The sequence below is a fragment of the Rhamphochromis sp. 'chilingali' genome (assembly GCF_963969265.1).
Source record: "Rhamphochromis sp. 'chilingali' genome assembly, chromosome: 9".
Classification (NCBI taxonomy): domain Eukaryota; kingdom Metazoa; phylum Chordata; class Actinopteri; order Cichliformes; family Cichlidae; genus Rhamphochromis; species Rhamphochromis sp. 'chilingali'.
In genome coordinates, this window is record NC_137936.1 from 16,283,308 (window position 1) to 16,293,866 (window position 10,559).

Here is a 10,559-nt window from a genome sequence, read left to right on the forward strand (position 1 = left end):
TTCCTTGTCAGTGTTTATAGATATCCTCAACACATGTCCATATGTGTCTGTGTATACAAATAGAGTATTACCAGAGTTGGGAGTATAAATAGACTTTCTCTGGAGACATAATGACAGAGTGCCGTTCTTTTTTTCCCTTTTCCCTCTCTGCTGCGTAGCGGACGGAGAAACTCAACAGTACGGAAGCAGGTAATTATTTTTTGAGCATTTTGTGTGTGTCTGTGTGTGTGTGTGTGTGCTTTGTTTTTAACTCAGGCCACGTGATTTCTCACAACATCCTCCTCCCATAGGGTGAATTTGTACCTATTATTTGTATCGTATTACTCATTTTAATGTAACCCGATATAGCAATGCACAAACGTACATGTCTGCTTCTACAGTTGCATCTGTAGTAGCTGATCAGCAGGCAACCTTTTCATGAGAGAATCTGGTGTTTGTAGCTCCCCCTTGTGGTTGTGTTTGTTTTAAGCGCTGGCTTAAAATGTAATCCCAGTAATTGTTAATTTTAAATTATATCTAAAAAAAAAACAAAAACATAACTGTGATGAAATATCTTTATATTCTGAGCATGTACTGTCTAATATGGATTCCTTGGACTCACTGCCAGAGATTTTTTTGGAATCCCCAAACAAACAAAGGGAAAAGGAAAAGGTGCTGTCTCCTAGCAACAGCTGGGAACCCAGTGCCCACTGTCCTTCCCCCATGTCTGATACCCGTTCCTTCTAAATGTGTGCACCCATGCATGTGCATTTGCAGACATGTCAGAAGAAAGAAATGTGCCGTTTTCTTCCTCTGACAGGAGTAACTCTTTTCCCTCTTATTGCAGGAGTCGGGCGAAACCATTCCCCTGATGGTTGAGAGCTGCATCCGCTTCATCAGTCGCCATGGTGAGGAAATTCTGCGGTGAAGTGATAGGTTTAGGATCAGCTTTTTTCTCTCTGCTGATTGGTTAAACTACTACAAATGCGATTGGTTCTGGATCTCTTTGAACTGGAAAAAATGTATCAGAATTCTTCCCTCTAATTTCAGATTTGTGAATCTCTGAAATTGAACAAGGGAATTGATATTGACTTGTGTGCGGTTGTGTATGTGTGTAGGTCTGCAGCATGAGGGAATCTTCAGAGTGTCAGGCTCACAAGTGGAAGTCAATGACATCAAGAATGCTTTTGAGAGAGGTAACACTGTCCTGCAGGAAAAACAAGCATTTCCCCTCTGTTGTGTTTATCTAGCGCGTTATTATCCGTTGTGTCCCACGGTCCCTCCTCTTCTCATCCGGTGTAGGTGAGGACCCGCTCGCAGGGGACCAAAATGACCATGACATGGACTCAATTGCTGGTGTGCTCAAGCTTTACTTTAGAGGCCTGGATCACGCCCTCTTCCCTAAAGAAGTCTTCCATGACCTGATATCCTGTGTCTGTAAGTGTTACTTCCTTTTGGCTGTTTGTGTGTTTATGAATTTGAGAGTGTGAGTAATCTCATGGGGGTTCATTTTCATTTTCAGCAATGGAGAGCCTCACAGAGCGGGCAGTTCATATTAAGAAGGTTCTGCAGTCCCTACCAAGTAAAACCCTCATCATCATGAGATACCTTTTTGCCTTCCTCAACCAGTGAGTACCAGAGCGCTCAGAGGCCAGATGTTTGGGATTAAGCTATAGATGTATCACTAACTACAATTTTGAACATAGATGGTGTGTATTAATGTGGTAGCACAGTCTAGTGTAACGCTTTGTTGGGAAACCTACTGGGCCACACCTTTTAATCTTTGAATTCAGGTGTTTTCACTTCCTGTGTCGCACATAACCTGCTCCTGCTCTTTGACACAGTAGGAACAGTGGATTCACTAATCTTAAAACAAACAGCACAAAAGTAGGCATGCAAACCTATCACAGAGCTACTGCTAATAATTAAATGTCATCAAACTGTTGATTTGGACAACAGAGTTCAAAATGTATGTATAAAAATGTAAGTAATTCACTGAATCTTCATTCATGAAGAAATATACTTTCAGTATCAATCAATGTAGAAAGAGTCCACAGAGCAGAAGTCTAAAGGAAGTATGGTTAAAAACAATATCTACTACATAAAATCTAAAACTTGCTTAACCACGTGTAAAGGTCACTATAAGCAGCCCTATTCTGATCCACTTGACCTATAGCAGTGGTTCCCAAACTTTTTTGCTGGGCCCCCTTTTGTTTTACAAGAAAAGTGTTTGCTCCCCCCCCCCCACACACACGCACAAACACATCCTCCAACCACACAGAGTTCGTCACGCAACGTTAAAGGTATGTGCCTTTGATCATGTCACGCTGTGCGCACGTTATTGTTTACATGAGATGAATTGCAGAATGATAGAGACAAAATACTGTTAATCTGACTATCTTCAGGTTTTACACGCTTACATACACACGCGCAGTTACTGTCCCTCAATTTAGAAAGGCAGAGGCGTCGCGGTGTGATTATTTTACGTGTAGTTGTTTTTTTCCTGTGTAATAATATTCAACATTGCTATCAATACATTTCTCAAAAAATGCCTCTCTGTGCAAAATGGGTTTAAAAACATAAGCAGCTGTGGGATACTGTTTGTCCGTGATTTGAACCGGGGGACAAATCGTGGCAGGATCAGCCTGATATTATTTGTATCCTGCTGTAACTTTACTGTATAAAGAGCCAACATCTCCAAAATGTCAGGAGTAGTTATTTATTACAAGAAGTGTAATAAATCACTTCTTGTAATAGTTTATAATTACAAATCACGGACTGTTTGTCCGTGATTTGGAGAGCCCAGCGCTGCTCCCGATGCAAGGGAAACTAATTCTGTCGCAGAGACCTACCTCGGCAAAGGAAAGATATGCTTCACCATATTTTCTAGTCTTTGGCTTGGAATGAAGTTGGTTTGGAAACATATTTGGCGATGCTTCATCTCCAGCTTTGCGTTTGTGTGGGAGCCCCGTCACAAAACCAGTCAATGATGTCCAAGGGTTCTTTTTTTGTTTTTTGTTTTTTGCGGGCCCCACACTTTGGGAATCTCTGACCTATAGTCACTTGATTATTTGGTAAACATCCGATTTTATATGGCCATCTCACACAGAATCAAAACATCCTTCAACTTTCATGGAAAGTCAAGTTCGGGGTCATAAAAGTCCACAAAAGAAACTATAACAAGCCCTTTATTACTCAAGAAACTGTAAGCCTTCCTCTCTGTGAAATTAATAAATTTCCTCCATTGAGTTTATTTTAGTAGTTCAATATTCTGAAATGGACTCAGTTTCATCACACTAGCCAAAAATCCAATCTCTTTTAAAAAAAAAAGTGAAGGGCAAACAAAAAAGCTTTTTTAACAAAGGTACTAATCTTGTATCAGTTCAAAGAAATATTAAACTAAGAGCAAGACCACAAAAAAACTGTCTGAGTGCATGTACGGCACGCAGAGACGCAATCCATTCTGTCCAGTCCGTCCTTAAAAGCCGTGACTAAACCCTTCAGTTAAAGGGAGAAAGGGTAAAAAGCAATATGGTGTGGGAGACGTGACATTTGAGACTCATGGGTAAACCAAGTGGTCCCAGACAGCTCATGTGGAGAAGGGGAGTTTCTTTTACGTGAGTGATTTACAGTCAACCCCTAAACTCCTGCTTCTTCTCACTCACTGAAACGCGCACACACATCGTCGGAGTCTCTCCATCACCAGGTTATAAATGACTTGTCATGGTTGTTTGGGTTTATATGTTGAGACTCTGCTTTCTCTTCTGCCCAGCCTGTCTCAGTACAGCGAGGAAAACATGATGGACCCCTACAACCTGGCAATCTGTTTTGGCCCCACCCTGATGTCTGTCCCAGAGGGTCATGACCAGGTTTCTTGCCAGGCCCATGTCAACGAACTCATTAAAACTATCATCATCCACCATGACACCATCTTTCCTGGACCGCAAGACCTGCAAGGCCCCATCTACACTATTCCTGGAGTTGGAGATGACTTCTGGTGAGGCTTGGGGAAGAAACCCCATAAATCACAATGGGATGAAACTTAAATTACTAAAGCTTCTTGAAGCTAACTGGATATATCTTCCAATTGTTTTTCAAACTGCTGTAGAAGGGACTTAGAGATGATGAGTAGGCCAGAAATGGGGAGTGGGGGTTGATTTAGAGGCTGCCGGGGAGTGATGGAGGCTCAGCTTGTCTGCCCTACTCTGGGTAAGGGGCCACGAGGATCAGCTTACCCTCTGTCACACTAAAGATTAAAGCCCCGCCTAACCACAGAGCACAGCGTGTACACACTCACACACCACAACGCACACAATGGTTACTTTCAGTTTTACTATAATGACAAGCCCGGGCACCAGTTATTATGATTGCTGGCAGTCATTCCGGTTGTACAGACTGTATGTCACACAAAGTATGGTGACTACATTCACGCTAGCATATGCTAACTTTATTTGAATCGACCAGAATGATTCTGTGAGCTTGTGTCATCGCTACAGAAAATATATCCACAGGGTAGTCGATTGTTTCATTTCAATATTTTAAACATCTTATACAATCCCTGCAAATGACAAAGAAATTCCAGCAGTCTGTGTTTTTCTGTTACATTCAATTCACCAACCTTCCAAAACAAATTTGTTTTTGATGGCAGGCAGCTCAGAATGGGTGAACACCACGTTAAGCACTATGTAGAACCTGTCTAACCTTAAAAGGCTCTATATAACTGCAGACCACAACTTGGTCTGCAGTTATAACTTGGTGCAGGATTTTGAGGTCAGATTGTGAGTTATCAGAGAAGTATGGCATCCTCTAACTCCTGCTGCCCTCCATTTACTGTAGTGACAGTCAACACTGTGAGCCCCCTCTTGTGGAAGAGCCAGCACCTGACACTGTCTCTGTCAGCCATAACAGCGAAGATGGTAAGTAACATACAAAACTAACTACATGCACTGTATGTGCTTTATATACTGGCTTGTTTTTCATTAGTTTAGGAGATCTCATGCTTTCCTAACCATTTACTGTGGCTTAAATTTTTTTGTGCAAGCTCACGTCTTGCTCCCATTAATCTGTTTTGTTATTGCGCAGCAATTTTTAACGTGATTGCAGTCACTGAATGAAACAGCACTAACCTGCCATGCGCTAATCAGGCTTCCTCTCTCCTACACCTCTCTATTCCCTCATTTTTGCGGCTCCTCTGCTCCTCCGCTCCTCTGCCACGTCCCCTGTCTCTCCGCCGTTCTCTGAATCTCAGGCTCCTTGGCTGTTTCAGAGTCTGATCCAATCGAAGCCATCGCTAGGTTTGATTACACAGGCCGGACCGGTCGGGAGCTGTCATTCAAGAAAGGTGCCTCTCTGCTTCTGTACCACCGAGCCTCTGATGACTGGTGGGAGGGACGACACAATGGAGTGGATGGACTGGTGCCACACCAGTATATTGTGGTCCAAGACACGTAAGATCTGTTCTAGTAATTAATCTACGTCATACATTTTAAGAGGCTGACTTTTGTATTCATTAAATTAGATGTTACTTTAAAATTTTTGTCTGATATGAATGTTGGTTATAATAATAATATTTTACCCAGAGAACAAAGAGGCCTCTGTCAAAAGCATAAACTGGAATGATGTCAAACACTGACCATGAGTAAATACAGAAACTAGTCCAGTGGAAATCCCCGTTGCTAAGGAAGTGCAGTCATACAGACTGCATATCATAGCAGATCAATTTCCTCTTCAGCTTAGCCTCTTGTTTAAACAAGCATGCAGAGAGGCTTGTTGCGTTAGTGTAAGGATTTTCCCTCCCTGCTACCCAAGCACAAAAATCTGAACCTCATGTTCACTTTGCTGTTGCTAACTGTTCTGCAACTGCATTGCAAATGACTACAATGAGATCTGGGATTTATATAGAGAAATACCTTATTTCTTTTGTACAAGTATAAATGTAAGAGTAGGTCAAGGCAGATTTCTATTATTTATTTAATGCAGCTAAGACTGTTTTTTTTTTTGACTGCTCGTGGTTCGCGTGGAAGTAAAGAGCAGCTGCTATATAGCTTTAAAATAAGCTTTTTCTTGCAGATGTGTCAGTGTGCGTTATATTCTCTGCTTTGTAGGTTTGATGCAAGGCAGAGGCAGAGCGGGAGTAACGCGATTTTGCTGTGTTTCTTTTTTCCCTCCAGGTCTGATGTGGGGCGAGGAAGTCCAAAGCCAGACTTGGACAGCAGGGATCTGCTGGAGGATAGAGTACCCACTCGAGTCAGTGCTGCCTCTCCTACAGGAGCTCATGTAGCTGACATCTATCTGGCCAACCTGAACAAGTGTGTATCGTGTGCAGATACGTCTCAAAATATATACGTTTCAGTCAGATGACAGTTTGTGACATTAGTCATGTGTGGTTTTATTCTTTTCAGATTGTTTTTCCATTAGCTCCATGAACATTTCGTAATGATTCACAATAGTATAGAAAAGAAATGAGTAAAACATTTGTGTTATTCAGGCTGAGGAAACGGCCGGAGCCCGGGAACATCAGAAGAACGTTCCGCTCAGAGAGCGACAGCACAAGTCCAGGAACCAGCGGAGGCGGGGGAGGAGGAGTGAGGACCGCTTCTCTTCCTGTTGGCGGCGCTCTTGTAAAAGAAACCGGGGACAAGCGACCCGTGAGCGCTCATAGCATCCTCAACTCAGTTACTCGCCACTCCTCACTCAAGACCAAGGTACTGTAACTGGATCTCCTTTTGTATGCAGACATGGAGTGACTGCACTATTGCTGTCTGGGAAAACATTTAATTGAGGCCATTGTGCTGCTTTTAGGTGGAGAGTCCACAGTTGCGGAAGACGACTACAGCAGGGCGCTCCAAGAGCTTCAGCAACCACAGACCACTGGACCCTGAAGTCATAGCCCAGGTGGATCCCCTCTCACAGGTACTGCTTTCATTTCAGCTTCAAGTTTAAACATCTGGAACATTTCAGCTTTCTGTCTGTGTGTGTTTACTTTATGTCGGATTCCTTCATTACAGGACATTGAAACAACCTTAAATGAGTTCAGTAAGTTGGAAAGACAGAGCACCCCGAAACATACACATACCCCTGACGTGGTGCTGGACACCCTGGAGCAGCTGAAAAGCGGAGGAGGAGCTTCAGAGCCCTCTAGTCCACTCCACTCCCGTCTGTTGCGGGACAATGAGGGAGGCTCACACGCCCATTCACTCCAGCGCAGCGCCTCCTCAGCTAGCGACGTGCCCTCCTCCTTCCGCCCTGCCAAGAGCCAGCCACGGAGCCCCCTGCCCTCTGCCACGTCCCCATCTTTGTCCACCTCTCACTCCTCATCCCTATCTTCCTTCAGAGAGTCGCGCCCGCCAGCAACAAGGCCCAAGCCGGTGGTGTTCCCAAAGGGTGGAGGAGGTAGCGGCAGTCCAGCAATGGGCTCCCCAACCTCCACTGTTCCCCCTACGCCTCCTCCTCCACCTGCAGGCCACACACACTCTCTCCCCCACACGCCTCCCCCTCCCCCTCCATCCCAGTCTAATGATAAATCTTGCCCTGCTTAAGTCCCAAAATGGAAATCCTGATTCTTGCAAACTCTTAAGATTCTTGCAGCTCTTCTGTCAGGTGCCAAAAGCGCTTCGCTTGTTACATAGGACCCATAACCCAATTCTCACATGTAGCATTCACTACTTGGAGACCAGATGAGTTCCTTATGATGCCATGTTCAATTTAGTGTCAAGTTTTTAATCTGCCCTCTCCTGCCAGCTCTGCTTTACTACAGCTCAACTATCACTGATAAAGCAAAAGACACTTTTTCTCTCTTTTTTTCCTTCTTGCCACCACAGAGATTCCAGACTTTGCTGGATTTTCAAATCTTGTACAGGGGAGCAGGACTCAGGGTGGACTCATACAGGCCCTGGAGCTTGCATACACTAGTTTGCGTTGTATGAAATTCCATTTGAGTGGGCGTGCAAGAGTGTTACTTGCCTTTTATACACAGATTTATGTGAGGAATAAAAAGCACTGTTTTTTTTAATTTGTTTGGTTTTTTGTATAGTAGACACGACAGCGTTTTTTATCTTTTTAATGACCCCGTGACTAGCAGACCAGATTTCAGAGAACAGACTGTGAAATGCTAACCTCTAACTCACACACTGACCTGCTGCTTCAGAAGTGGAAAGCTGGAGGTAAAGGCAGACTTTTGGGATGATAACAAAAAGAAAAGAAAACTGGTCCAAATACCTGTACAAGTCATATGATGGAGAGCTTTACTTTGCCTTTTTCCTTCAGTGTTCAATATCATTTCGAAATATTCTTATTTTTTAATATTTCTTTTTTTGTATTCGCACCACAACAGGAGCATAAAATAACATGGCCAACAATAATTTTAAGTCTACGTAAAGCAATACAAATGCTAAACCCTGGTAGTTTGTGGCATTATGTGCTGCTCGTCTCCTGCAGCTCGGTTTTGTGTGTAGGGGACCACTGAAGACCCAGCATTTTCCTATGTAGTGTTGGACTGTACATGCAAACGTACGTTTTCTTTAAACGTATGTGCGTGGCAGTGCTTTTGTTTTGTGGCAGCTAAACCCCTTTCAGGTTTTCCTTGCATGTTGGGGGCCGCTGACAGCAGCCACTGCAGCAGCAGCAGCTGTCCGAGTCCAACTCCAAACAGAGCTACATTTTGCTCCTTTTAACGACATCCTTCAAACATAGCCGTAAAAAAAGGAGTTTTGATTATTCTAACAGTGTGTATGTATATTTAATAATCACAATGATAACTGGAAGCACGGAGCTGAGATTCCTCCTGAGTGTGTTTATATAAAAGCACAACCAACCACCTCATCGAATACGTTCTTAAGCAAAGTTTGTTTATATTCTCATTTGGGGGTTTTTTTTTGTTTTTGTTTTTTGGGTTTTTTATGCTCAGAATTTGTAAATTGTGGAGTTTTGTAGCCACCTGGGTAAATGCACATGCGTGCTCCTGTGTCAGGCACGCATTGGCAGAGTATGTATGCACCTCACCCAGCCCTTGCCTAAGCAAAAATGGATGCCAACCAACAGCGACTGCCTGGAGACACACAGAAACTTCTCCGGTGTTTTGGAGTGCTGGCCGCCTGAGCGCTGAACAAATATGCACTGTATAAATGTCACCAGATAAAAAGCGTACAGGGATACTTAAAATGTCTTCGTTTGCCAGTTGTCTTCACCCAGATCCAAGAAAGAAAGCCTTTTTTTGTAACCGTGTTGAACAAATGCTAAACTCACATTACCCAGCACATAGTGCACTCATGGATGCTCTCTCTCTCCCAGGCAATGATTTGTTAGTGTTAAGGTTTATTTTTAATCACTGTATACTGATTGTGTGTTACCTTGTGTATTTGTGTTGCTCTTACCTCATCATGAGAACTGGAGGGATTGTGCGCGCGTGCATGTGTGTTCGTGTGTGTGGTTGTGGTGCAGAAACATGAAATGACATTGTCGGCACAAACACTCTCGCACATACACACCATGCATGTGGGTGGTTGGTGTGTTTTGTCCCAGTTGTGCTGTCCAAAGGGACCTGGGAGCCTCTTTTGATCTCAAATCAATCATCGTGCACTTGAACAACTTGGCTTGCATGTGGACTAACTGTGTGGGGATGATAATGTAGGCGTTGAATATTGTTACATATGCATTTTTGTGTCAGTTTGAAAATGGCAGAACTTAAAAACAAAACAAAAAAAAGACCGTAATGTCAAATCTATTTATAGTTGTCTCTGTATTACTGGAGAATCCTGTGTTCAGATTTACTTTGTAAATACAATGTTGTACATTACAGAGGTACACTCTTTTTTTGGTACAATATTGTACAGTAATAGCAATAGTAGTTTAATCAAATAGGCCTTATATAATATTCCACGTGTAGTTCTTGTTGTAGATCTGCTTTTTTGTTCTTTTGTTTTTTTTAATAAACATTGCTTGCTATAAAGATTCTTGATTTGTTTGTAACAATAAATTGACAACATGAAACTCCCAGGAAGTCGTTCTTTAAAACGTTATTTCCAATTTTATGTCTGTCCACTGTTATTTGTTTATTACGTCTTACTATTGTGCATTAGTAAGACGTAATAAACAAATATCCACGGCACGAAGATACAGCTGTCCAAAGGGGAGTTTAATCGATTTAATGTTAAGAAAGTCAGAAAATCCCTTAAGCCGTGCAGAACTCTCAAAGAACTCTGCAAAGTGCCACACAGAAAGATGGATGAATGCATATATTATATATCTTCAACATTAGAAAAGACTGTGAAACGGGAGAAGAGTCGGTCAAATATGAACAATGGGGGCAATGTAGCATTGTGTGGTGATATTATGTTTATACAGGGACACCAATTATCAATATTTTATTGAAGTATTAAAAAATATCATATTGCCATCAGTCTAAAAAGGTCTGATAAGGACTGGATGGATTATGGTGTAGTCACAATAACACAGTAATAAAGACGATTGCAAAATAAGTAATTTCTATATAACCCTTCCGTAAATCCGGTTGATTACAGCATATTTTCCATTAGCAAATGCTTAACTCATCATTTATATCTCATTACTCCTCCTTAGTATGC

General features: G+C 42.4%; 1 protein-coding gene across 4 annotated transcripts in view; it reads left to right on the top strand.

Annotated features, from left to right (window-relative positions):
- srgap2 (SLIT-ROBO Rho GTPase activating protein 2) overlaps window positions 1-9,966 on the top strand; it is a 56,729-nt gene extending 46,763 nt beyond the window's left edge. For 3 of the 4 annotated variants that reach the window (XM_080892009.1, XM_080892006.1, XM_080892008.1), the window contains exons 12-23: window positions 159-189; window positions 827-887; window positions 1,098-1,175; window positions 1,282-1,416; window positions 1,502-1,607; window positions 3,752-3,976; window positions 4,816-4,895; window positions 5,228-5,426; window positions 6,150-6,287; window positions 6,467-6,683; window positions 6,781-6,891; window positions 6,987-9,966. In XM_080892009.1, coding sequence (XP_080748135.1) covers window positions 159-189; window positions 827-887; window positions 1,098-1,175; window positions 1,282-1,416; window positions 1,502-1,607; window positions 3,752-3,976; window positions 4,816-4,895; window positions 5,228-5,426; window positions 6,150-6,287; window positions 6,467-6,683; window positions 6,781-6,891; window positions 6,987-7,517 — 1,912 coding nt within the window. In that variant the 3' untranslated portion in view covers window positions 7,518-9,966. The remainder of the gene's footprint in view (window positions 1-158; window positions 190-826; window positions 888-1,097; window positions 1,176-1,281; window positions 1,417-1,501; window positions 1,608-3,751; window positions 3,977-4,815; window positions 4,896-5,227; window positions 5,427-6,149; window positions 6,288-6,466; window positions 6,684-6,780; window positions 6,892-6,986) is intronic. The other variant, XM_080892007.1, reaches the window with a different exon arrangement.
- Window positions 9,967-10,559: the final 593 nt, after the last annotated feature.